This window comes from Drosophila tropicalis, unplaced genomic scaffold (genome assembly GCF_018151085.1).
Source record: "Drosophila tropicalis isolate 14030-0801.00 unplaced genomic scaffold, ASM1815108v1 contig_158, whole genome shotgun sequence".
NCBI lineage: Eukaryota > Metazoa > Arthropoda > Insecta > Diptera > Drosophilidae > Drosophila > Drosophila tropicalis.
Window position 1 is genome coordinate 12,565,636 of NW_027172602.1, and position 25,702 is coordinate 12,591,337.

General features: G+C 39.9%; 5 protein-coding genes across 7 annotated transcripts; 2 read left to right on the forward strand and 3 right to left on the reverse strand.

Annotated features, from left to right (window-relative positions):
- Positions 1 to 1,694: 1,694 nt before the first annotated feature.
- LOC137587121 (uncharacterized) lies at positions 1,695 to 2,745 on the reverse strand. 2 transcript variants are annotated; one of them, XR_011033868.1, is made up of 3 exons: positions 2,560 to 2,745; positions 2,076 to 2,462; positions 1,695 to 1,998 (listed from the first exon to the last, which is right to left on the reverse strand). XR_011033868.1 is itself a non-coding variant. In XM_068303384.1 (2 exons), exons 1-2 carry the CDS (start codon positions 2,596 to 2,598, stop codon positions 2,133 to 2,135), a joined length of 369 nt encoding a protein of 122 aa, XP_068159485.1. In that variant the 5' UTR covers positions 2,599 to 2,745; the 3' UTR covers positions 1,695 to 2,132. The 2 variants fall into 2 exon arrangements, 1 of the variants encoding a protein (XP_068159485.1); XM_068303384.1 differs by having other exon boundaries at positions 1,695 to 2,462.
- Positions 2,746 to 3,276: 531 nt separating this feature from the next.
- On the forward strand, positions 3,277 to 5,898 carry LOC137584245 (protein regulator of cytokinesis 1-like). The gene has a single exon (XM_068299546.1). The coding sequence runs from the start codon at positions 3,501 to 3,503 to the stop codon at positions 5,574 to 5,576; it is 2,076 nt and encodes a 691-aa protein (XP_068155647.1). The 5' UTR covers positions 3,277 to 3,500; the 3' UTR covers positions 5,577 to 5,898.
- A 507-nt stretch (positions 5,899 to 6,405) lies between these two features.
- rngo (DNA damage inducible 1 homolog rngo) lies at positions 6,406 to 9,820 on the reverse strand. 2 transcript variants are annotated; one of them, XM_068299568.1, is made up of 4 exons: positions 9,055 to 9,820; positions 7,444 to 7,777; positions 7,088 to 7,373; positions 6,406 to 7,030 (listed from the first exon to the last, which is right to left on the reverse strand). In XM_068299568.1, exons 1-4 carry the CDS (start codon positions 9,299 to 9,301, stop codon positions 6,629 to 6,631), a joined length of 1,269 nt encoding a protein of 422 aa, XP_068155669.1. In that variant the 5' UTR covers positions 9,302 to 9,820; the 3' UTR covers positions 6,406 to 6,628. The 2 variants fall into 2 exon arrangements, with proteins under 2 accessions (XP_068155669.1, XP_068155660.1); XM_068299559.1 differs by having other exon boundaries at positions 7,444 to 7,966; positions 9,055 to 9,812.
- A 151-nt stretch (positions 9,821 to 9,971) lies between these two features.
- LOC137587104 (26S proteasome non-ATPase regulatory subunit 5) lies at positions 9,972 to 11,736 on the forward strand. The gene has a single exon (XM_068303362.1). The coding sequence runs from the start codon at positions 10,027 to 10,029 to the stop codon at positions 11,524 to 11,526; it is 1,500 nt and encodes a 499-aa protein (XP_068159463.1). The 5' UTR covers positions 9,972 to 10,026; the 3' UTR covers positions 11,527 to 11,736.
- On the reverse strand, positions 11,699 to 23,420 carry Lgr4 (Leucine-rich repeat-containing G protein-coupled receptor 4; the record flags this gene model as incomplete). Its single annotated transcript, XM_068300653.1, has 17 exons — positions 11,699 to 12,237; positions 12,322 to 12,395; positions 12,463 to 12,617; positions 12,678 to 12,822; positions 13,093 to 13,207; positions 13,306 to 13,541; positions 16,647 to 16,763; positions 16,847 to 16,990; positions 17,695 to 17,766; positions 17,832 to 17,975; positions 18,046 to 18,117; positions 18,175 to 18,246; positions 19,980 to 20,051; positions 20,392 to 20,469; positions 22,373 to 22,444; positions 22,760 to 22,871; positions 23,150 to 23,420. Coding segments are annotated over 17 exons (2,241 nt in total), but the record flags the coding sequence as incomplete, so codon positions are not given.
- Between the last annotated feature and the right edge of the window lie 2,282 nt (positions 23,421 to 25,702).

Consider the following 25,702-nt stretch of genomic DNA (forward strand, 5'->3'; position numbering starts at 1 on the left):
AATGATCAAAAACTTTGACCCCCTTTACGACGCGCCCCCCAATTTAATTGTAAGATCAAGAGAGAGAGAGAGAGAGAGACAGAGAGAGCATGAATTGGCTAGGGAGAGCGAAAGGTGCTGTTTGGAGTGATGACGTAGGCGGTGGGGAGCAGAGGAGAGGGGCTTGCTAGCCGGTTTAACTTGCTTATATATACATATACATATTGATAATTCAAAAGGAAAGATTTTCTATGATTCATGGGTTTTACTGTGGTACAATGTACATAAAGGTGTACATATGTATGTAAAATTTTATAGATTTTGGTTTGTATGTACATAAATACATTCACTTTTTGTATTCATATATTTTAAATGGGTTCAGACACAGCAGGGCTTATGGAGCTTGCAGCTGTTTTGTTCTGCTTCTTTCATTTCATATTTTCTTTGCTTTCTTTTCTTTCGATCGAACTCACCTGGGCAGCAGCAAATCCATCTGGATTACAGCTGGGCAGAAAATGTATTTCCGTGGTATTTAATAATTTTTGCACATCATTATCGATTTCATAGCTGGTGGCCAGGTATTCAGCCATATAAAGTACTATCTGGCGACCCAATGTCTCATCGCCTTGTATATTGGCCACCAATTTGACCATGGGACGAAGTAAGTCCCCGGTTTTCTCATTATCCGGCGAGGGTGGAGCATTCAAGGCCAAAGCATGCAATGGGCGACCTTGCAAAGATCGTCCAATGCTGTAGGCTTGAGCCAAATGTGGGTAATCACTGCCGATTTGCTTAAAAAGTTGCCCAATTTCGTCGTTATTAAGATAATGAGGATTGGAGAGGAAATTCTCCGTTTCCTCAACTACTTCGACTTGGGCATTTTCACTGCTGTCGCTGCTAATGCTGTTTACTGAAGACGCCGTGGGCGAGGCAATTGTAACGGCAAGGCAAACGCATTTTAGGATCACAAGAACATACGAGGAAGCCAGAGCAGGCGGCATATCTCTTCTGCCAAATACGAATCTGCGACGACGCAGACACGTAAGCAGGTAACAATAACAAAAATATCACACACAAACACAATACAGACCGCAGGCGCGCACACTCTGACAGATGCAAAATGCTATAGTGCGGGGGGGGGATAGCGTTTTCACTTGTTGCTTTCTCTTTAATCGATATGCTAATTAGTTATTAACAATTGCATTTGTTGCTACTATTCTCCCAACATCAACACAACATAACACACACACACACACACACACATCCACTCGCGCGCGTCCCTAATTGCAATTGCACTCATATAAAGACAAACACAACGGTAAACTGAAGCAGTGTTACCAACTAGTGCGTACACTGAATTATATTGGAGCCCAGCTCCCAGTATTTGAGTAAGGTTCCCAGTATTTTTCTCTCACACGATAAACAATCGATATCGATTACCCAGTTTTATTCCCCGCCACTTTACCCATTTGCCAACACTTGCGACCTTTACATATAAAAAGCGCCAAAATTGAAAATTAAAATAATTCAATTTCTTAATGATAATTTATTCAACAACAAATACTTAAGCATAAACTAACAAACACATCAAAACCAAAAATGATAAAGGTCTATAGAAATGTTTAATATATGTGTATATGTCTTAAAATGTGTATATATCAAAAATTAGTATAATTTGGTTTTTATATTAAGGCAAATCTTTGTTTTTTTTTTTTTTTTTCGTTTGGAAAATTGCAGTTTTTTTTTTCATTCAAATGGTAATCAGACGTTTTGGTTTGCATTTTGCTAGCAATAAAGTATTTTTGGTTTACTTTTACATACTACATATGTATGTGAAAGTGTTTCAGAGTATAAAAAAATGAATAGTTTTGGTGTCATTCTATCTGATATAAGTTATTAAAGTAGTTGTTAGTTATAGTACACATTTGATTGCTTACGGTTTTCTTGATATTTCCATTTGCAGTTCGAGTCCTATCTGGGATTTGGGTTACTTAACTAGGTTGAATATGTATTACAGGCCTGACCAATCAATAAAAAAAAAAAAAAAAAAAATATCATGGAATATTCATAAATTGAATAGGCGGTGCCTCCATTACCATTCCACTATCCACTGATCCATTTCTACCCATACCCATACCCATATCAAACATCCGCTAATGCTCTTGGTGTGTCATCAGTTCGTTTCTTTGGCGTTTCTTTTGCTGCTCCTGGGATGTGGCAAGTCGCTTCTTGAGCATCTGAAAAGTTTGCTGCATGCTTCGCATTTGAAATCGTATAGATGTGCTGACGTCACGCTGCAATTGCTGCACCTCCTGTATATCCTTGCGCAGATTTTGGTATTCATTTGTCACTTCGGTCATGGACTCCAGTAATTCCATAACCTCCATTTCATCCATTTGCTCCATTGTGGTCTGGTCCAGGCTTCGTTCCACTGCATGCAGCTTGTGGGCCATTGTATACAATTGGCTGCCAGCATTTGCCACCTTTGAAAGGGCAAGGTTTTATGACCCATGTCAGGGTGAGGATATTAAGTGTAAGTAGTTACCCTTCTGATTTGTGTTTAGATATTTTAATATTTACCGATTTTTCTAATGCCGTTATATCCTGGTACCCCGACATCTCTCTGTCTGTGTGTAATCAATTCAAATGTTGGACATAATTCAACCCAAAATTCAGCTAACTGCGCAAAAATTATTATTAAATTTGTTTGGTTTTCCTTTCCGTTACTGTTGCCTATTTTTAGGCGCTGCGACTTGCGCGTCCGAAGCGTTATTCGCCAAGTATCCGAGTCCTGTGGGGCGTTCGGCTATTTATACATGACTCCCATCCACACACATACACACACAAACACACGGGCGCAAGCACACATGCTTCTTCCGCTTCCGTCTGGCCAAGAAACCCGAAGGCGAAGGCAACAACGACCTACGACGAGCATATTGAATGTCAAAACAAACAAACCCACAAGCCTACCCGAACACCATTCTCCATAACCATATCCCATTTCCGTGCCCACCCTTCGCCCTACAAAGCAAAATCCTGTACATAATCCAGCATCCAATTCAGGCTAACGAAAGTATCTTAATTATGTTGACCAGGAAGCGGAAGCTTAAGGCAAACTTTGTTTGCACTTCTCGTTGTAAGTAAAGGGAAAAGTGAAAAAAGCAAAAGCTTATTATCTCTACAGTCATTTGATTTAGTGTCATTGCGATTTAAAAGGCAGTATCTGAAACATCAATTTGTTTTAAATTTTTCAGTTGAAATACACATATTACTTATCCAACACTGTATTTGTAAGTGTCTCTGGAACAGTGCGATAATTCGATAAGTAGATTTTCATAAAGTGCCACCACTAACCGCCATTGCGTTTTAAATTTACCGAACACTTTGGAAAAGTTGGCGTCCTTTTTTTAGATGTAGAACAGCAACAAAATTATTTAAAAATAATTCATAGCTAACAACACGTTAATAAAAATTTAAAAGTGCACATAGACAGACACTAAACAGAAACATTAAAAAAAAAAATGGACCACACAGTTAAATTGGAAATCCTTGAGGAAACATCTGCATACGTCGATCGTCTGCAGTCAATGTGGATTCATATGTTTGAGCCCAAAACATGCGATGAGTTTCTTGTGCGTCTTAAGGAGCATGTGCATATATTCTTTGCCGATGTAATTAACGAATCAACACAAAAGGAACAAATAATACTTAACGAAATAGCTAGTCTGAAGACTGAGGCCGAGGACCTTAATCGCCTATTAAATGAAGAGGTGGTCATAGGTGAGCGGCCCGAGGACATGCCTCTGGTGATGTGGCAATTGCAATTGGACAAAAGCATTGAGCACCTTCGAAAGGACCTGAATGAGCGTCGCGCTGAAATTTTTGAGTTGCTTCTGCAACAGGAGCAGCTTTGCGAAGAACTGGGTGAATTGCCTCTGCCCTTGTTGGCCGATCCACTGCCAAAGGAAGACGAATTGTTTACATTTCGCGAGCACTTGGAAAAAATGCGTGATAAACGCGAACAGCGGCTTAATGAGATGTACGAGTTGCGTCAGGAAATTAAACAGTACATGAAGACACTGGAACTGGTGCCCACAAATGAGAATATCGAGCGTCTATTGAATCCCATCAATCAGAATCTAACACCAGAGACATATGCCAGTCTTCAAAAACTGCGTGAAACGTACAAGGCACAAATCAAGGAAATGGAAACTGGCATTAACGATATGTTTGACAAAATACAAAAGCTATGGGACCGTCTCGGCGACGAGGTGATTGATCCAAAGGAAAGGACACGCATTGAGGAATGCAAATCGAAATACAATCAGCATACATTCGATATACTGCACGAGGAGTTGCAACGATGCCAGACCCTGAGAAGTCAGAATCTACAGCGTTTTATTGAGAATCTACGTGTGGAGATCTACAAGTGGTGGGATCTCACCTTGAAGAGCGAACAGGAGCGCAAACGTTTCTATAATTTCTTCAATGATTTTTACAATGAAGATTTGCTCGAGCTGCATGAGCTCGAATTGGACGATCTTAAGAGTTACTATTATAAGAATAAAACCATTTTCGAGCTTTTCGAGAGTCGCGGTACACTCTGGGCCCGCATGGAGGCTTTGGAGGCCAAAGCCAATGAGCCGGGTCGCTTCAATAATCGTGGTGGCCAACTACTTAAAGAGGAGCGTGAGCGTAAGGCTATTACCTCCAAGTTACCCAAAATTGAACAGGAAATAACCGAGCTGGTTCAGGAATATCAGGAGCGAGAGAATGCTCCATTCTTGGTTTTCGGCAAGAATATACTGGAACGCATCGCCGAGGACTGGGAGACTAAGAAGAAGAACCGCCCGGTATATGCTGGCAAAATGTTGCCACCACCGACCCCCACACAGGCGCCACGTACTCCCATGTCCATGCGCAATGTGTCTTCCTCCACATTTTCATTGAGAAAGACACCATCCCAGGCCAAATTGATTACGGGTAGCACAGGCAATTTAAATAAACGCCGGCTTCTGTTAACCAGCGGCTCCTCGACCAATTCTGTTAATGAAACGGCCACGCCCAATGCAAAGCGCAATCTAATATCCTTCTTGAAATCTCCCGTACCATCGCCGCGCAATCGACGTCCACCAGCGCAGCGTCAGTTGTCAGCCAAAACCTCTACGAAATCACCCTTAAGGCGTGTGCGTGTGTTTGAGAACACCATGCGACGCAGTGGTGGCCTCGGACGACGTAGTATGGGCAAGAATCGCAATGCTGCTGCTGCAAACAAAGTAGCCATAGAAGTTCAGGCGCCCACCGATGATGAGTATGAATATTTACCGGATGAGAATTGCAATCTAGGTGCTGCTCCTGCTGCACCTGCTGCAGATCCCAATGATACCTATCAGGATTTCGAGCCATCAGCAAGATCATCCATAATGCCGTTGGGTCTGCGTCAGACACGTACCGTTATTAAGCCGAAGTCCACACCGTCAAAGCCAATGGCCAAGAAGATTATGACACAGCAATTGGAGACTGATGATGAGAAGCGGCGTCAACGCAATCTGCCCGAGCCCCGTAGCAGTCGCATGTGGCGGCCAAACAAAGTCTAAATGTATACTTAATTTTAAGAGATTTTAATGAAATTATAATGTACCTTAGTACCCTACAATGTCCTGCCTCTGTCCTAAATGTAGTCTCAGTCTTTCGACTATGTTTTGCTTTTTGGTTTTTATGTTTAATCATTGTTTTATGCTTAATCTCTTTTTTTTTCTTTTGAATTGCAAAATCAAATAAAATTTTTGTTTTCATTTTTAGGGCATATTATAAGACCGAAATCGGATTCGGCTTTATCTACTTACTTATTGATTAAAACAATCTGTAAATGAATGATGCTTCAGCATAAATGCAAAATAAAATTATTTGATATGTAAATTTGGTTTATAATTTCTAATAACATTAATTCATCTAGAAATTGTCATTTTTTTGTATAGATAATAAATTTTTGAACAAAAAAGAGCCATTAATTTTGCCACTAACTTAAAAAATTGGTTAGAGTTGAGTGAGAATAGGAGAGAAGAGTATACATATGTACATATAAACAACTTCTTTGTTAAGTTAATCATTTATTTACCCATTTTTCATTCCATAGCAGACTCTGACTTATGAAACTAGATCTAGATCCACGTTCTTCAGCAGGGCTTGCCCGAAAATTATAAGTCTATGTGTATATTTAAATATTTTAGTTATATAGTCAGGCATATACAAGTAAGTATATATATCTTTATATAACTAAATCCATTTTGCCATATCGTATTTCTTTTCCTACATGTTCTCTTCTTCCGTTTCCTTTCTTTTTTTTTTTGCTTTTTACTTTTTTAATTTGTTTTCAATCTATGCTTTTGTGTCCCCTTATTTTACTATTATACATGATATTATAAACATTGTAAAAATTTTGCTCTTATTAAATTAATATAAAAAATTTGACTAAATTATGAAATCTGCCAGAGTTGGATTCTCCCCCTTTGAATTAATTTTGTTGTTGTTATTGGACCTGAATAATGTTGGTTGATTTTGATTGATCCCAGTATTGGTGGTGGAGCAGTGAACAAAGAGAAGGTGGTGGTGGTGGTATTGATGGTGCTGCAATCGATAATGGTCGAGTTCAGCTAAGCCGACCACCGGCTGCCTCATGACGGCTAACCAAAAGAGAGCTGGCCACCAATTTGTTGCCGTCGCAGAGTCGGAGAACGGTAAGGACTTCGTTGCGTGGATAGCCCAATGCCATGAGATCGGTAACATCTTGTTCGGTAAAACGATCCGTCACTTGGATGGCATTCACAGTGGCATTGGCACTAGTTGAGGGCCCACCGCTACTGCTGCTTCCGCCGCTGCTGCCATCACGTTTGCTTTGCTCGATGGCATCGTCAATGGCCTTTTGTTCGGCCTGCTCCTCGGAATTGCCAGTTAACCGTGCACTGGCCGGCAGTTCGCTTTCAGGCAGAAATGGTGTGGTGGTGCCAGTGGTTCCAATAATTAACAAATTGCGCTGCAAGTCGATAAGGCACTGCGCAAACAAAAGACATAATTAACAACTTATCTAGGGAGGGAACCGAGTGCGCACCTGATGACGCTTGAGCATATCAAGACCCAGCAGCATGTCCATTGGCTGTTGTCCTAGCACTGTGAAACTTGAGGTCAAATGGTCATTCTCAATTTGCAATTGAACCATATGAATTCGGCCAAGAATGGGCTGAGTGCCCACGCCCTTGGCCACACCATTCCAACGGGTATCAATCAAACGATTTACGTGACACCTTTCGGCACAATCCTTGCTCATAATGGTAGTCTGAGCTCCCGAGTCCACAAATGCTTTGACAGGAAATCCATTCACCTTGCAATTGATATAACTGAAATTAAAATGAAAATTCATATTAGGAAGAGATTTTGTTTTTGGGGGATGGCTTATGGAAAACTTACAGCATTGTCACGGTACCAAAGATTTCCGGATTAAACTCAATGGCCGCTGCCATATTATCCTGTATGTTCTTCTGCTGTATTTCCTCGGCAATGAGACGCTGTGTTTCCTGATCGAATGGATCCGCTGTCAGCATACGCATGCGCTGATCGTTGCGACGTTTCCGTTCGGCAATATTCTCGCGCAGCACTCGAGCAAATGTTTCCTGATCGCCCGAGTCCAAGGCATCGGCCAGACGTGTGTTATATTGACGAAGCAGTGCCAATGTCTCTGGACTGGACAGAAACGATTGACGCACTGCGGCCGGATCATCATCGAAATTAACATTGAAATCATCTGTTGGGGGTATGTTGGTGAGACTCTGCTGATTGAGCGGATTGGTGTTTTGTGGTAGTAGTGAGGAGGTAGTGGCGGCCGCTTGGCCAGGTGTTGGCAATCTCGTGGTGGGGCTGCCACCGCTGCTTGTGCCCGGCACAGCAATGCTACTAAAATCCAAGTTAGTAATCGCTGGATTCGCAGAGCCGGCTTAATCAAAGAAAACAAAACGACAAAATTAAATGGGTTTTCAATAACTGTAAACGTTAAAACATGTTCTAAACTGTAGAATAATATAAACATTTACAAAAGTGCTAATCTCTTAAACAGGCAAAAAAAATTGGCTTAGAAGCTACTTGTCGACCTGACCCAGTGGCGGAGACCCAGTATGGAAATTGGTGAGTCAAAGGGGTAACCTATTTGCTATCCCCCCCACTCATTTGCCTTGTCCCCTGGTCCCATCCTGGTTAACGATTAATATGCGTCATAAACAAAGTTAAGACAACAAATTGTGGCGCCCACACACATGCATAGACCCACATACATGTACATATGCATATAAGCAAAATGTGTGCCGCAATTCGGTCAGACAAGGCCAGCCAACAGAAAGTGCCAACGCATGGGGTCATCTACCACACGGAGCAGCAGCAGCAGCAGATACAGATCTAACAGATCGCTGAATCGCACCTGCCGCCACCATTCCCATGTCCATTTCTTTAACTATATATGTACATATGAAGACAGATATGTGTATATACAAACATATTCTCTTTTCTTTTTTCAATGCAATGGCATCAAATTGCTATCCCCAAAAATGCCGCCCACCGCCTTCCAGTATACACATGAGTATGAGTTGGAATGTGCAAAAAAAAATAATAATAACACAAAAGAAAAGAAAAAAAGTGCAGAGCCAAAAAATAAATGTATGTAAAAAATGAAACAAGGCGTTTATTTTTAAAAATTAAATGCGCCGCAGAAGACGAACCGATCTTCACCCACTTAACAATGTGTTTTCAATTATGGCTAATGCTAGCGCTAATGACCGAAAGTGTCTCCAAACAGCCAGCGTAACATAAGTAACTCTGACCTATATGGAATTCTGTCTATCATTAGATCAAGTTAGCTCAAGTTGTACCTCCCGATTTCGTCATTATTTGCAATGAGAATGATAATAATAATACTGATGGAAGTATCTCGAAGTGGCGGCTTGTTTTGCCGCCGGTACAGGATCTGGTCACCTTTTTCAATACACAACACCCACACACAGAGAACATACATCATCATTGATTTGAACTCACCTGCACTTGGACGTTGACTGTTCACCCTCCGTCGCTCCAGCATAATGAAATCGCCATCCCTAACGCCGGATTGTTGCAGCGTTTGCTTGTTATCCGTCAATTCCCGTCCATTGAAAATAACCAAAATTTGATCACTCTCGACACCAATTTCCATGGAGCAGAGAGCCTTGAGATTCTCCAACTCGAGATCTTCGGATACGTCCAAACAGAAGACCTGATCATTGGAGGTGGTGACAGTGATTTTCATTTTAAGATTTCTTTCGCTTTCGCTTCACGCTGGGTATTATTTTGGGGGCACCAATAGAAGAGTAGAGTCGAGTAGAGGTAGTAATCCAAGAACTTTTCGTTGTTTCAATTTATTTGGGTTCGTCCGAACTGCTGGAGTAGGCTGGCGCGCTGCCCGAAGAAGCGCTAATTTATAAATGCTTTGCCTTTGGGTCTTTTCTGTCGTGTGTCTTTTTTGTGTGTGTGTTTGCGTATTTTTTTTGTAATTTGCGTTTTTCTCTCCTTCTTTGCCACTTCTACTCGGGTTCTCGTTCGTTTTTTTCTTTTCTTTTTGGATTTTCTTTTGTGCGCTGCGCTTTGTTATTTTGACAGAAACAGAACGCCGCTGCCGAGGGTTGTATTTGTATCTGTGGGCGCCTATCGAAAAGCCCGCCAGCCGCGCATATTTGAATTTTGCGTTCGAGGGGAAAATCCAACAGGGAAATCTACCAGGGAATTTCTATAGGTTTTGGGGCCAAAAAAAATGGTGCAATGACATTTTCCGCAAAGAGCAGTTGGAAAGTTATTTTAAACACAGAAAGCAAATATTTATTTATTTGTTGGTCGTGATTGGTAGCAGAAGGGGAAAAATAATATTTCCTACTATCGATATCTTTTGTTGTTTTTTCGGAAGCCCTAGCAACCTATCGGCTACCGATTGCCGTTTGTCATACAAAAACAACAACATCAAAAGTAAATTGCCTAGTAATGGACGAGAACTGGTGGGCAGTATATTTAAAGGATTTGGAGTCGGAGGGCAAACGCCAGGATGCATTGACCGGTCTAAATAAGATGATTAACAAACAGGGCAACAGTTTACCCCTGCCTGTGATAGAGCGTCTCCTGCAGTCCTCCACTCTGTACGATTGTGCGGTGGATGAGAAGAAACCACTGGCAGATTTGACTATTGAATTTCTGGGTTACTGCCTGGAGCAACTGCATATTGATACCACTGATGAGCAGTTGCCTCAAGTGCTGCAACGTGGACTCACTCATTCCAATCCGGCATTGCGTTCGTTAGTATTAAGCTCACTGCTAAAAGAACTTCGCCGCCAGTCCACGACCAGCGAGATACATCAACTTCCTGGGAATGAGCTGCTCTTCTATGTGCTGGACGAATTGCGTCAAACGGAGACTCAATGCAGTGCCACTGCCATCAGTATATTGACAATAGTGTTGAGTCAGCGCCTGAATGATGCCGACATCCAAGCCAAGTTGGTGCAACTGCTGCAACAGAATGAAATAATACGCTGCCGCGCCTATGAGTTGGGCGTAATGCTGGCCAAGCATAGTGCCGCCTCCTTGAGCTCTGTGGAGTTTATCCTCGATGCAGCTCTAAGTGAACTTGACAACGATGACGTTCTGCTGCAGGCCAGTGTTATGGAGATATTGGTGCCACTGGCCGAACAAAATCATGGACTCTCGTACATGGAAAGGCGTCGCGTCTTCGATCTAATTAGCAGCCGAGTGCAGCGTATTGAGGAGAACCCTCTAGACATGTTACTCATACCCAGCATTATGAAGTTCTTTGGCAAAATTGCTGCTGTGCAGCCACAGAAAATAATAGCAGGTTATCCTCAAATGATCACTTGCCTCTTTGATTTGTTGCAAAGCGGCGACGAAACTGTTCTGCCCACAGCCATTGATACACTGGCCAATCTGGCCGGTTCAGTGCCCGGTAAAACCCTATTGCATGTCCACTTCCAGCCAGCCATGGAGCAGCTAATGAAGAAATACAGCAGTTACACCAAATCCGCATCATCTTCGATTAAAGAACGTGTCCTTAGCTCACTGGATGTCATATATTCGTTGGAGGCGCCACCCACAGGTGAATTGAGCAACATTCTGAAGCAGTGGTATGAATGCTTTGCCGGCGGCCAACATATTAATCAGATTATGGAACTGGTTAATACACCCTTTCCCGATCTTCAGTTAGCAGCCTTGGCCTGGCTCAAGAGCCTCTGTAAATATCGTTGGGGCATTCTAAATCTGCAACGCACTGGCGGCGCCATTGAGTTTCTTCTATCGCGTCAACGTGATTTGCACAAGGATGTCAAGTTTCTCAAATGGCAGATAATGGAAATTTTATCAGTCAGTTCGGATTTCACGGCCACCGAAACAGTACGGTTCACGGCCTACGTAAACGAGGGACCCTACTATATACAATCGGAAATGAATGTAGCCACAGAACCACAGGGTAATGCTTAATCTAGCAGAAAGCAGTCAAAAACAAAAACTAAACAACAAATTCATTTAAATCTTAGATTGTACTTCAAATATACAAACTTATATATATATATAGTAGAATGTTAGACTTCGGTGTAAATTTTGCGAGCATTTCGAATGTATTTAAAAAACAAGAAAAAAAACAGTTGAAAACTAATTTTAAATTAAACGATAAATTGTTTTTTATATTTATTACAGTTTTGTGTTTTTTGCAACAATATTTAACTACATAATTTAAATCACATATTACACTATGTATTAAGGGTATCAGGATAGATCATTAAGTAAACCAATTTGAAGTTAGTTAAGTCAATTGAGTTAACTTAATGATCGATCTCTGAATTCCCAATTGATCGCCACTTTATGTCTGCTGTGGCAAAGTCTTGTGAAGTCTCTGGAGCGTTTACAAGTAGCTTATGTGTCGATGGGACATGCGTTTACGTCCGGATCCGCCGCCAATACCGCCACCCAAGTGGGCCAGGCTCACACTTAAGCCTGATTCGTAGGCTGTTTGGGTTTGAGAGCGAGTCTCGTTATTAACCAGCGAGCAGCTTGGCAGCGTGTGGCAATAGCGACGCAGTTGCTGCTTGAAAGCAGCCGTTGTTAGGGTATACAAAATGGGATTCAGGGCCGAATTGACGGGCAAAACTAAAACGGCTAACCAGGCATATAAATCCTGAGAGATTTCACAACCTGCAACAGCCCGGAGAGAACAGAGAACAGAACAGAAAACCCTTTAGTAAATCCCATTAATCCTCTGGTAGAAGACACTTTTACCTAATAAAGCCGCCAGTTTGACTACGATTATGGGCAACCAGCAGGCACAATCTGTGGTCACGATAATGGCAAATCTATTCAGAATATACATACATAAGTAAATAATTGAGTCTGATAGCTATCCAATATGCTGATGCTTACCGTGTGGCCACCACATTCTCCCGGCCACTATGCGTACTACGCATACCACCTCCTGAATCTCTAATAGCCTGAAGCATTCGTATATATGAGAATAAGATGAATATCAACGAGATCGTATTGATGCAGATGAAAAGCAAAGCGGAATACTCCCAGCCCTTAAAAACGGAAAAAACATTCATTATTATGTAAAACAGAGAATTCATTTCGTACTTTACCTTGGCATAAGGATCGTGTATATGCAACGAGAGACAGACGCCATTATTGCCATAGAAATGTGTGCCGAAGTATGCATTGGGCAACAGAGGAGCTGCAGCCAGGATAAAACTGATGCCCCACAGTACCAAGAGGCGTAGGACAATTCTAAAAACGAATAAGGATTGTCAATTGTGAGACTCAACGAGAGTCTTAACCTTTGTTGTGTCTCGTTGTTAACTCGTCATTTACATATGTATGTAAATTTTACTACGAGATGTCTTAATTTACTTTACTTGATTGAATTTTATGTAGCTCTCGTTTCAGCTCAATAACGACACAATTTTTTTGCGGTATTCAATTTCGAAAGCAAACTCTTTTGAAATTACTTTCTCACATTCCATCACACCCACACACACACACAGAGGGACAGCTTACCGTAGCTTTTCAGTGTCCCTGGGCTTTAGGGGTCTTGTCACCGACATTAAACGATCCCACGTTACCAAGGTCAACAGCAATGTGGACGATTGACAGCTAAAGGTGCTTAAAAACCCTAAAATATAAAAATACCACAAGCAAACAAGTGTCATTATCAACAATTACACGTGTTTCGCCTTCTTGTTTTTTTTCTTTCCTTTTTGGAGTACTTACCAGCAAAGGCGCAGAGACCGCTGTGTCGCCAGGACTCTTCGTGCCGAATGTACTGGCCGCGGAAATTTATGTCCGCGCAGGCAATCAATGTTAAATAGATGCCCATTAACAGGTCACTGGCGGCCAGATGACGCAGGTACAGTGAGTGTTCCACGTTGCTACGCGATTTGTAAAAATAACGTCCCAACAGGACCAAAAGATTGCCGACTACAGCAATGGAGGCCATTACCCAAACACTGAGGGAAAAAGACATCAAAATACATACATGCACATTCATAAGGCATAATCTTGGCTAAGAATTTTCGAATACCAATAACCAGTTTAGCTTATTGATTGTTCATATAAAACTATGTATATCAGGTCCTTTTAAATAAAGCCATTGTTCTCTTCTCTATTTTCGTACAGTGTGTTGGCAAGAGCAACAAAAGGAAACTGCTCGTCATTGACTCCAAAGTATTCGACTGCTCATAAATTTTGGGCAATTAAAGAGAATTTAAGTAGCCTGCCCAAAAAAATAAAGAATCCAAAGATACATAGCTCCGACTCTGGGCCAATTAGGGGCAAACAAAGGGCAGAAGAGCGAACTTTGACAGAGCCAACGTCTCATTAGGTCAGTTGTGCTACGTCTTTTGACATTATTCTTCGATGTTATGTAACGGGAAAGCTTTCACTTCACTGCTTATTATGATGATGTTCGGTGTTGGATAATGGGTGTTGGGAGGGATGACTTGCTTGTAATTTATGCCACTGACACAAGTGCTTTGCATCCTATTAATTTACATTTCTTTTGCCTTCCTACTTGAGTTGCTGAATTGCAGTGCAAATTAATGTACAGGCGATTGATAATAACACTTACCCAAGGGGGGCAAATAGAAAAAGCACGATTCCATCGATGCTTACTCTACAATAGTTGAAATTAGACAACTTTACAACACTATTTTCAACTCTATGGGAAGTTTCTAGCACTTGAGCAACACAAAGAAACGTCCTAATCTCAGAGTTACACAAATTCGTTAAAGTTTCCTTTCTTAAGCTCTCTAGCTACCGCTTCTAGTTAACTATGCACTACACTTTTTCTATTTCCCTTGCTCTCTCACAAGTCTCAAGTCTCTAGCGGCTGCTCAGTTAAATTCTTGGCCAACGTCGAGTTAAGGTGAGACACAAAAAGTGCAACTAAAATATGTATGTAGTCGGTGTCCATAATGCATACAGAGAGAAACCAGAAGCAGAAGTCTTTTGGGCTAATAAAAAAGGTAACCAGAGAATTTGTGCTAGCCTTGGCAGTGAGCGAAACTTGAATACCCTTTATTAAGACTTTGCCTAAAGTTTATTGGCATTAGCTAGCACACCGTGCGTATACGTTATAATCGGTTGATTACCTATTTTTGTCTAATTTATATCTACTATTGGGTATACATAGTCTAAATACTTATTATAGACTAATATATTATTCAAATTTTTGCTTAAAATGTTAAATCAGCACAAGGATATAAAAAGATGCCCACAAGGACAACTCGACTCGAACCACGCCATTCTTTTTGTTTTTGGGCATTCGTTGTGCTTTTATTCATCCTTTGCCATCCTTAATACCGTAAAGTATTTAATTTTTATGAAAACGTCAACTTAAGAATAATGAAATAATGTACGCCGAGAAGATTCTTTGGTTTTTAACGTGCAGGCACTTTCAGTAGCGACAGAAAGACAGAGAGAGAGAGAGAGGGAGGAAGAGGGAGATAGAAAGAGCCATGTGTATAGTACGTGTGTTTATGTGTCTGTTGATGTTTTTTCTGTGTGAGTGTGTGCAACACTTGGGGCATTCCAGGGAGATGAAGAAGCCCTCTTCAATTCCCCACCTTACCGTAGAGGCAGCACGCAGGACGTGTAAATGTTAGCAAACAAACAAACAAACGGCAGTTGGTAGAAAAAACGTAATTTTCATTTTCACCATCAACGGAAGCAACATCCTAGAAGACGATGTTGACGATGACGTTCTGGCAGGCAGCCTGGCAACCAGATAATCACTCAGCAGTAGAGTTGATGACAAGTGGCTGCCGGTTGCTGGTCTATTTGCCTGTTTCCAAGTCTCTACATCAAGAGAGTATGAAAACATATATCAAACCAAGAAGACAGCTAAGCCAAAGTTTTGGCCAATTTTTCGATGCAATTTTAATGCCTGCACAATTGGCGCCCAACGTGGGGCTCCTTAATAGACTGGACTGGCCCTGAAAATACAATCCAGTTAGCCTTTACTTTTGCTTTTCAAACATGTCAAAGGCTTAACTATTTTTCATGGCTCTGATTGAACAGAAATTTTCAGAATTTTAACCTGAACACACATACACACACACAGAGTTGAAATTACAAAATTTTGGTCGTTGTTCGAAATCCGAAATTTCTTTTCTTTTTTGGCAACATGTTGAATAATATAATCATCAATCCTCTAGTCGATCGTCATTGCGGAGGCGGTTCAGCTGCTGTGGATACATATATACGTCGACATCCGTTCATTATGGCTGATGGGCGTATGTCTACCGATCCGCTATTGGATGGCAATCTGGATCATCAGCATCAGGTTAGACTGCTGGTGGTGCGAGAACGTTTGCGCCGTGCCCTCTATAACTGAAGTTCTGAACGGGTTAAAGACGAAAATTAAGAAGGACGACTAGAAAACCTTTTCTTTTGCATATATGGGATAAGCAGGAATATTATCGAAAATTGGTTTACAAAATAAAAAAGACAGAAATCTCTGGGATATCAAAAGAACACACACTGACTCCGCTCCTGTTTTGGCAACATAACATAGCTTCTTAGCGCTTGAATTGAGGACCCAAGTGGCGGCTAAGTAATTGCACCTACTTGAGTGAGGCAGGAAGGGAGGGAGGTAAGAACTTGGAAGGACTCTTGGCATAGGCATGACAATTGGAGTGTAGTTAGTAGCTTTTAATTGCTATAGTTTAGTTTACTTTAGTTTCGGTTAAACTTGAAATTGTCTGTGTGGGTGTATCTGTGTGTGTGTGTGTGAGAGCTGGAGATTTGAGTTACGCTCAAGTGCCTTTGAATTGATTTAATTGGAAGTTAACGAGTGCATTTGCAAATGCAAATTAGAATGTGTGCAGCATCTTCAAGTTCTATTCTCGCCCACCTGGTGCATGTGGTCGGTTTATGGTAATCAAATGCTGCCTATTTTAACATTAAGCTGGAAAGGGTCTCATTTTGTGGGCTTTGATTTCACAGCTCATCAGGGTTAACAATGAAAATAGATTAATTAAATGTTAGTTTCCTACACTTTCCATTCCAAGGGTTTTATCGAGTCTTTTCACACCTCAATTCACCAAACTCACCTGCCGCGCAGTATTTGATTGTCCAAAAGATGCTGTATGCTGCTAATGCCATCGCCATGGGGATCACAGACTCTCACGTTTTCTGCGGCACGACACAAATGGAATCGTGAAAAATAACTGGCCAAAAAAAGAAAAGTGCAAAATGGTCCTTATTACTATTAGTGTTAATGCGTTGGTGTGCGTGTGTGTGTGTCACTCACATATATTGCAGCTTCTCTAGCCTCTTTAGGACCTGCGGATCGAGCGTCTGAAAGCGATTGCCCGTTAAGAGCAATGAAGTTAAATTTATCAAACAATCGAAGGCATGTAGGTCGAATTTTTCGATTTGATTCTCATCCAAGTGCCTGTTGTAAACGAGAGAAAGAGAGAGGGAGAGAGAGAGAGAGACACGGTTTATGGCGTATCGCATAAAAGCCACACAACGGCATGGTCTACTTAGTTGATGTTTATTTTAGTTTGCGTTTTGTTCTTTCTTTTCAGCTTATTTGCATTTGCAGGACAACTAACTCTAGAGTCTACCAACAGCATCAGGAGCAGGAGCAAAAGCTCAAACTTTCATCATTAAAGTTGAGGCACTGATGCCAGAGCACGTATCGCATTCTATATTTGTCCATCATTCAGCCACCAAAACCCATTTTCCCATTTTCCGTTCAATATGCAAAAGGGCCGATGAAAGTAATTTTTTGTTTTTGTGTTCCCCGCCCCCCACTGATGTGTGTTTGTCTTGACGCTGGAATGTGGGAAAATCCTCCCATCTTTTGATAGTTTTCTTTATTTTCTTCCTTTTCAAAAGATCCCTACAAAACTTAACCAAAAAAGGAAGCTGTCAGCCTTGTGGCATTCCTCTTCCTCAGCATTTACATTTACTGATAAATTAAATTCCTCGTCTGTGGATAAAATCGAAAAAAGTCAAAGATGAAAGAAATCTCTAAGGAAGGAATCAAATGATTAATCGTTCTGGCCCAGCTGGGCTTTGGGATTTGCCTTAGCATAAGCCTCACACATTAGTAAATCATCACTAAAAGTTTAGTTAGTTATTGATACTTACAATCCTTGCAGGGAAGTCAGATTACAAAATGTTGCCTCACGTATATGGGTCAATTGATTGCCAGCCAGAAATCTGAGTAAAAATATCTCATATTAATGAGTCCTCTTCAAGGAGATTAGTCAAAAATGTTCACTCACAAGTAACGCAAACGTGGAAAGGGAAATGTCTCTCTGGCAATATCCTTTATCCGATTATGGGCCAAGGATAAGGTATGCAAATTGTTTAAAGTATTAGGAAACATTGCTGGGTATAGCAATTGCAGACGATTTTCATTCAAATGCCTGTAAAACAATCAAAAATAGACAAAATTCTGAGCCCATATCCATCTCTGGTTCACATGAGCTTACTCACAGTACTTCTAGACTTGGTAACTTTGCAAATATATTGGCAGTGAAATGGCTTATACGATTGCCACGCAGATCCCTAGATGGTTATATGAAACAATGCATTAGATATTGAATATGAATGCGAAACACTTACAATTCCTGTAGGCCTTGCAGATTCTCAAAGTTGCTGCCATTTAACTGTTGCAAATGATTTCTGGCCAAAATGCTGCAACGAAAATATGGTTTCAAGGTGGACGGTGAGAAAGTGTGGGGGGAAAATGCAAAATATCATTTTAATGCTTGCTCTTTAGAATCTTGGCAACAAAAGTCCGGACAATTCCACCTACCAATTGCAATGGTGGAACAATGGCTGAAACAAAGGCCAGGACATATATCTCGATTTTAATTAGCCATTAAGCGCAAGTTACACACTGAAAAGGCATTCGAGTCCACCTCCAAGTCTACAACGAGGCTCCTGCTCCGAGCTGCTGCTCAGTTTGTGTCCATTGTCAGTTGGCCAAAAAGTTTTCAAGCCAATGCCAAGCACAGCTGTGCCACAGGATTTCAACTCTACCACGCTTTGATACTGGCCCCTGCTTCCCCCCCCTCCTTTCTCCAAATTTGCTTCATCCTCTATCTTCTACCCAAAAATGCCGCAAAAGTGTAACTGAGTTGTTTATGTGTTTTGCTGTCGCCAGTTTTGCAGTTCTTAGTTTAGTTTTGAAAACGAACAAAAAAACCCAAATAAATATATGAGTATGTGGGTTTTTTTTTCCCAATGTAGAGAGGGTGTATTATAAGTTAGATGACTATTTTCATTTAATAGTGTTTTAAATTATCAAACATGAGAAGATATTGAGCAGTCACTAATTACTTCAATGCTAAAACCAGTTGGGAATTGCAATTGCATTAAAAAAGGACAATTACGACCAATAGAAAACTCTAGGACAGCATTTTTATTTTAGATTTAAATGATTTGAATCTCATTGTTTTTGTAGAGAGCATTTAAAAGTTAGTCGAGGCTTTGTTTTACCACAATTTGGAATTGACAACAAAACTAAACATGTGTCCTGTCATCCCGAAAACCCAAACCCAAACACAACCTCAACCTAAATCTCTGCCCTTTGGCCCTCCCATTTACCCAATATAACAAAGAATTTGTGACTTTGTCAGTCGATTAAACTGTGGGCCCAAATGCCACACAGACAATGGCAACTATTTTTGTTGTTACTGACATAATATGTATCCAATGGCCAATACCAATTTCGATTATCATCTCAGTGGACAGGGGAAAAAACGAATCTTGTCCTAGTCCACAAAATGATACTAATCGGAAAGAGAAGGGCAGAGAGAGAGAGAGAGATAGATGGTTGAGCGTGTGTGCTCATAACTAAATATTTATTGTGTAATTGTTGAAATTCTGCACTATACAAAAAGGGTGAAACCCTTTACCTCGAATCAAGTACAAAATATTTTAAGTACATTAAATTTAATGGCCCCCCCAGACCCCCAACCCACCAACCCCCTGTCCCACATTCTCAGTTTGTTTATGCATATTTTAATTATATATCTAAACCATAAACAAAATCAGAAATTGTTTCAGTTTTGTTGCTCATAAATAATCGTATAGATTTAAGCCTGAATAAGTTCGTTGGCAATGTCTATACGACTACACAATGCCCATTACCTTTCCTGAACCCAAAAAAGAACTTTAATTCAACTAAAATTTATTTAAATAGCTTATGATTCATCATTAAGAAAGGGCATTAAGTATACGCCATGTATGAGACTTTCGCCATGCGAACCAATATACCCTGTTACTAAACTAAAGGGAACAATAAGCACTTTTAAATTGAGGAAATTGATCATAAAGTATTAGATTAAAATGCAGGTATATGAAAATTTAATTTAATTATATTTATTATTAGTATTGTTTTTTGTTTTTGTTTCTAGACTTACAGAATTCTCAATTGATTGCCTTTGGTAAAAAAATATTCCGGCAGTTCGGACAATTTATTATCATCCATATAACTGGAATGAGAGACAAAAATTATGTGTTAATCTATATAAAGGGAAAAACAAACGAAAAAAACGTAGAAAAATCTACAATGCAACGAATTGTTAATACTCTTGCAGCTAATAAGAAACGCATAACTCTAAAATATTGATGGAAAAATTAAACATTTTTATTCACTTCAATCAAAGTCAAAGGACATTTAGTTATAGCTTTTAAAATTTAAGAAATACCCCGAAAAGAGTATTGAAACAAAATAAAAATTATTATACTGGCTGCTGGAAAATTAAGTGCACATAAATAATGCGACTTAATTGTGAATTATGGTCTCGTTTTTTTCCCTTTTGAGATACTTACAGAGTCTTCAGTGGAATGGACGCCAGGCGATCGAATGCATGCGAAGCAATCTCACGAATTGTGCAAAACTTTAACACCCTGTTCCGGGTTGGGGTGAGAATGAAAGCAAAACAAACAGAGAATAAAACTTGATATAAATATGAAATTCAATTGTTAACTTTCTTTTTACCACACACACACACACACAAACACAAACACACTTACAATGAGGGCGGCTGTAAAGAAAATTAAAGTGTATAAGAATTTGCCTTTTGTCTTATGCACAAAAACAAAGTTCTAGACTTTATTTAGGGGCGGGACAGAAACTTTGTCATCAAAGAAATTCCACAACTCTTAATCAAGGTTTCCTGATTGAATGCTCGGATTTCCCCAAAAGAAAACAAAAAGAAGCTCCCCAACTGTAACAATTATGGTTTACGATTCGCTCCATCCTCATATCCGCATAAGCCTCGAATGGGTTTCTAAACTCGTTCATGTCTGTTCAGAGTCTTGATTAAGTTGATGAGGTAAGCAAAGATGAATACTTAAGATATACTTTAGATCCAATCACTATGTATTTATCCTGCTTATTAGAAAGTGAGAAATCGAACGAACTCTTTCATGGGTAGTCTCTCTTATATTTGTTCTTCATTCTTGAATTCGGTGGTTTTTTCTAGTAACAATGTAAAAGAAAACTTGATCTATCCTCAGTGAGTACCCTCAATGTTTGTTGATTCAGGTCCGGATTGGACCAAAGTCGCAGCACCTTATACAAAATAATAAACAATAGAAGAGGATGACAGTGAAATGGAAATCTTTTTCAGTTACCATAGTTATTCCGCCCTCTAATTCCGTTGTTGTTATTCTTGTCTTTTGTATTTAAGCTTATTTGTTGGTGTAGTTATTTTTCGATTCGATACCGGGGGGCAATTTAATTTTTCACAACATGAGAATTGATTTCTCTGGAAATGAATGTACACACAGTGTCTCAAAGATTACTTCGCACAGCATTAACTCATACATACATACATATAGACACTTTATGGTTTGCCATTTTTCACATTTCTTCAAGAGTTAAGCCAAGTCCCTCGAAGATAGGCGAAATATATTGATTTCTTTTGAACCTCTTGCCGCATTGTCATAATTAGGATGCCAATGTGAGGGAAATATTTGTCAATTTTAAAATGCTGACACGTAAAATACAGCGACAAAACGACAAAACGTGTCACAGATGATGTACCCCACCCCGCAACCCGAGGAAATAAAAGTTTGGGTACTCAGATGGTGGGCCATCTTTGTAGACTTCTAATCAAGCTAGCAACAGGAGCTCAACTTGACAGGAATCAACAGTGGCAACAATTCTTGCTATGGCTAAAAAGGATGTCTAAACAAGCGAGTATTAAGCATTCTTTACTAGATGCATCTCTCCAACTCTTTAACTAGCAATCGTGTTGCCTGGTCCTGGACCTGGATGCTGGTGTTGGGGTCGTTTACGGTTTTAAGCCCAGAGAAAAATGTCCTTTAGCAGAGTGACACATAAACTGCAACCGTTGGACATGACATTCCATGCAACACGATTCCCAGTGTCGGTCTCTCATGGTCCCATGGTCTGTCTGTCTGTCTGCCTAGCTTTATATCCCAGTAGCTGCTCCATCGTTTTGCCTTGTTTGTATGCAATTTGTATGTATGGCTGTGTTTTTGGTGGAACTGCCAGCATGTGGCTGCGACTACTGCCACTGCTAAAGCTGAAGCTGCTTAAACTCAAGCCCAAAACAACCATTCAACACCCAACAGCATCAACACATTAAGGACACAGCATGTCGCTAATAATTTTTGCGGCATATCTTTAAAAAAAAGTCCGAGAAAACTACACACACACACACACACACACCAACAAGCCCACTTAAATTCAAACTGAACGATTTATATTTCAATTTTAATTAAGCAAACCGAGTCCATTTCGCTCACTCCTTTTGCCACCTCTTGTCTCTTTCCCACTTACAGACTCTCCACACTTGGCAGGCTGGCAAAGAAGGTTTCATGTATGATATCAAAGTTATTGCCAGTTAGATCGCTGTAGGATAACAAAAAATAGAGAAAAAGGAATTACAAAACTAGTTGGTTTACTTTTCTTGACGAAATTTTATTTAAATGTGTTAATAAAGAGATTTCAATGAAAATACCCACTAAAGTATGCTATTAATTATTTGAGAAACTGAAAACAACTATTCGGAAGTCGAGTGACATTCCTTTCAAACTTTGTTTATAAACGATTGACAGGAATTTGTGAAAGTTTCAGTTTAAAAATGCATAGCATACTTTGCGGGGTGGATCTAGGACCTTTTAGTAAACGCCTAAGAAGTGGCATCTAAATGTAAATAGTACTTACAGCGTTGCCAGATTATTAACTGGCAAATTCTTGGGCAATGCATTTAATTGTTGAAATCGGCAAAGTATCTCATCGCCTCGACAAGGACAACTGAAATTCTCATTTGGCCAGACTGAAATGAAATGAAATATGAAAACGAAAATAAACAAATACAATTACAATAATTGCGAGAATGAAAGATTTGCACTTTTTCCTTTTAATATATTCATTGAAGAAGCTTGTGCAACATTTTTATTACAGTGTTGCATGTAAATTTTTGCCGTCTGTGTGTTTGTGTGTGTAAGTGTGTGTTTGTGTATTACAAGACAAAATGACGGCGCCACATTATCCAAAGGTCTTTAATTATTTTGACCTTGTTCAGTTTTCTGTTCTGTTTCTGTTGTTACTCACAGCATTTGCCAATTGGTATGTCATCATGGCGTCCAAAGGGCTGCTTGCGATACAAATGATCCCAATATTTTGCATCCACTTCATTATCACAATTCCATTCGTCAGAGCCATCATCGCAATCCACTTCGCCATCACAATTGGCTCGCTGTTGGACACACTGGGCCGTGCCATTGCAATGAAAATAACCCGATTGACAATTGTTATTCGCATCGGGCATTAATATAGCCGATTCTATAAGATTATTGCTGAAGCTGTTAGCCGAATTACTACTGCTGCTGCTGCTACTTGTACTGCCTAGAAATTGTATGGGATCGGCATTTTGATTGCGTAACGTAATCGTTTCCCAATTCGTTTCATTCCATGTTCCAAGTCCACTTGTTTCAGCTCTATGCGTGACTGTACTTATCACCGTGGCTGCTGTAAAGCGGAAGAAAACGATTCATTGGAGTTATTACAAGTCAATGAATTGGTAGTTCAACTATAAAATGACTTTTAATTTGTTAAAAGATTGCCTATATCCAGTAAATAAATATCTCACGTCGGGGTCACCAACATAAACCTTGCTCTGTTTAGCTATTGCATTGATTAAGTCCTCTCGAGAGTCTTATGATTTCAGAAATTTTGAATTATCAAGCAAATATAATTTCTTTAGTCTCGTTTCCATCTCATTGCAGGCACTTAATCATTCTTAACGATCGAATTTAATGTGCCCTATGAATAATATGACCTTTGTATTGAAAAGCAATTGTAATTTGTGAATATATATTTATATGGAAAATATTATCGCATCTGCATATATGCCATAAAATTGTTTGTAATAAAAATTATGCACACTACATTTGTTGTCCCCTCTGGTGCAATGATGCATGAAACTCTCATTCTGCCATCTGCCATGGCCCATTTGGGACACCTTCCATCAAAGACCAATTCCACAACATTTCGCCAACTCCCTCGCCTCGCCATCGTCAGGATCAACGATAAGTTATCAGCATGGTTTGACTTTCCAGCTGCTCCTGCTGACAGCTGCTGTAAATGAGAAGCAGTAGAGCAAAACAACAGCAACAAAAACAAAAAAAAACCGAAAAAAAACAACAAATAAATGAAATAAAATATACAACCGAAAGTGGTAAACAAATAAATGTAAATCAGATAAGAATCAAGGTATGAGAAAGAAAGACCCAATGACAGCAAATCAAAACAAATTAAATTAAACATATTTTAAAATCTATACGACGAATTCGAAATACTCTACTCTGTATATTCTATTCTGTTGAAAGAAGTTTAAGCAATCAAAGGTTACAACTGCCCTCCCTGAATACCCTTAAAAGTAGGCAACATTTTATCATATTTAAATCATATAAAAACCATATAAATAGGCAACAAAAAGCCAACCAGCAAAGTCAATAAGGTCCTTGATTGTTTTGTTTTGTTTTGATTTGGTTGAATTTTTAACATAATAAATAATATTCAAGTTCATAACGAATTATGTAAGCAAATTGTGTTTCACTTAACAAAAGTCGTGAGATTCAACCATCTGTGTTAGATTAAATTTTAGCTCAAGACAAAAAAAAAAAGTAATCGAAATTTAGCTTACAACTTAAAGATATGAGCTTTGAGCCCAGGTTAAAGGCATCTTGAAATTGTTTTTGATGTTAGAGATTTTTATAGTTTTATTTTACCTATCAGATGTGTGCTCGGTGCCGGCCATTTCGGTCAACTTGGTGGTCAAAAGCCAAGATTGAGGTCACTGTAAGTTAAAGTATAAGTGTACTGCACTGGTTCTGGTTCATAGTGGACAATTGTAATTGCAATGCCGCTCATAACTCAGGGGACAGGAGACAAAAGCCAAAGTCAAGGGATTGCAATTACGAATGGGCCGCGTACCCAAGATGAGGGCAACGACAACGGCAACGACCACGGCGATGACTCCATAAAAGTGTAATTAAGCGACGGACCAAAGATGGCAACAGACAGAGCCAGATATAAGGATACTGCTGAGACTGTGACCGAGGGAGAGAGAACGAGAGAGAGAGACCATTTGACACGTGTTGGTAATGTGCAAACGAAGGAAGCATGCATTCGGTTTGCTTCATGTGGGGGAGTACCACAAACATATTTATATGTATATATCAAAACCTATGTACATACAGACGACAGAGTTGTCAACACTTTCATTCCGCAGAAATTGAAATGTTTGATGGGCTCTTCACTCTGCTTCTTTGGAATGATTGATGAGCTGCCTCTTATGGATCTCATGGATATGGGAATTGAAGTTGGAGCATTAAACAAACAATCTGTGTCTTTGGCTCAGTTGGCAAGTGGGCAAGTTGAGGCAAAAAGCTTTTAGAGCCCCTAAAATTTGGAATCGTTAACCCATACTAAATGAATAATATATAGTTTAGTAGTTTCACACAATTCACCAATGAGGCGCTATTCACGCAATTGTTTGGGTCTATTTTTTTTGCTTTTCGTGTTTGTTTGGTTTTGTTTATCTCCGTTTCCAAATAATTAAAGAGAATATGCCTTTTGCCTTGGCATGCAACTAAAGCGCAC

What these genes read in the sequence shown, in the direction of transcription:
- rngo (XM_068299559.1), bottom strand. Translation starts at nt 9,301, where the DNA reads ATGAAAATCACTGTCACCACCTCCAATGATCAGGTCTTCTGTTTGGAC. An exon ending in TTTGGTACCGTGACAATGCT is followed by an intron (nt 7,374 to 7,443) that starts GTAAGTTTTCCA and finishes TTTTAATTTCAG; the next exon opens with TTATATCAATTGCAAGGTGA. An exon ending in ATATGCTCAAGCGTCATCAG is followed by an intron (nt 7,031 to 7,087) that starts GTGCGCACTCGG and finishes TTGTTTGCGCAG; the next exon opens with TGCCTTATCGACTTGCAGCG.
- LOC137584245 (XM_068299546.1), top strand. Translation starts at nt 3,501, where the DNA reads ATGGACCACACAGTTAAATTGGAAATCCTTGAGGAAACATCTGCATAC.
- LOC137587104 (XM_068303362.1), top strand. Translation starts at nt 10,027, where the DNA reads ATGGACGAGAACTGGTGGGCAGTATATTTAAAGGATTTGGAGTCGGAG.
- LOC137587121 (XM_068303384.1), bottom strand. Translation starts at nt 2,598, where the DNA reads ATGTCGGGGTACCAGGATATAACGGCATTAGAAAAATCG. An exon ending in TAACGGCATTAGAAAAATCG is followed by an intron (nt 2,463 to 2,559) that starts GTAAATATTAAA and finishes GCCCTTTCAAAG; the next exon opens with GTGGCAAATGCTGGCAGCCA.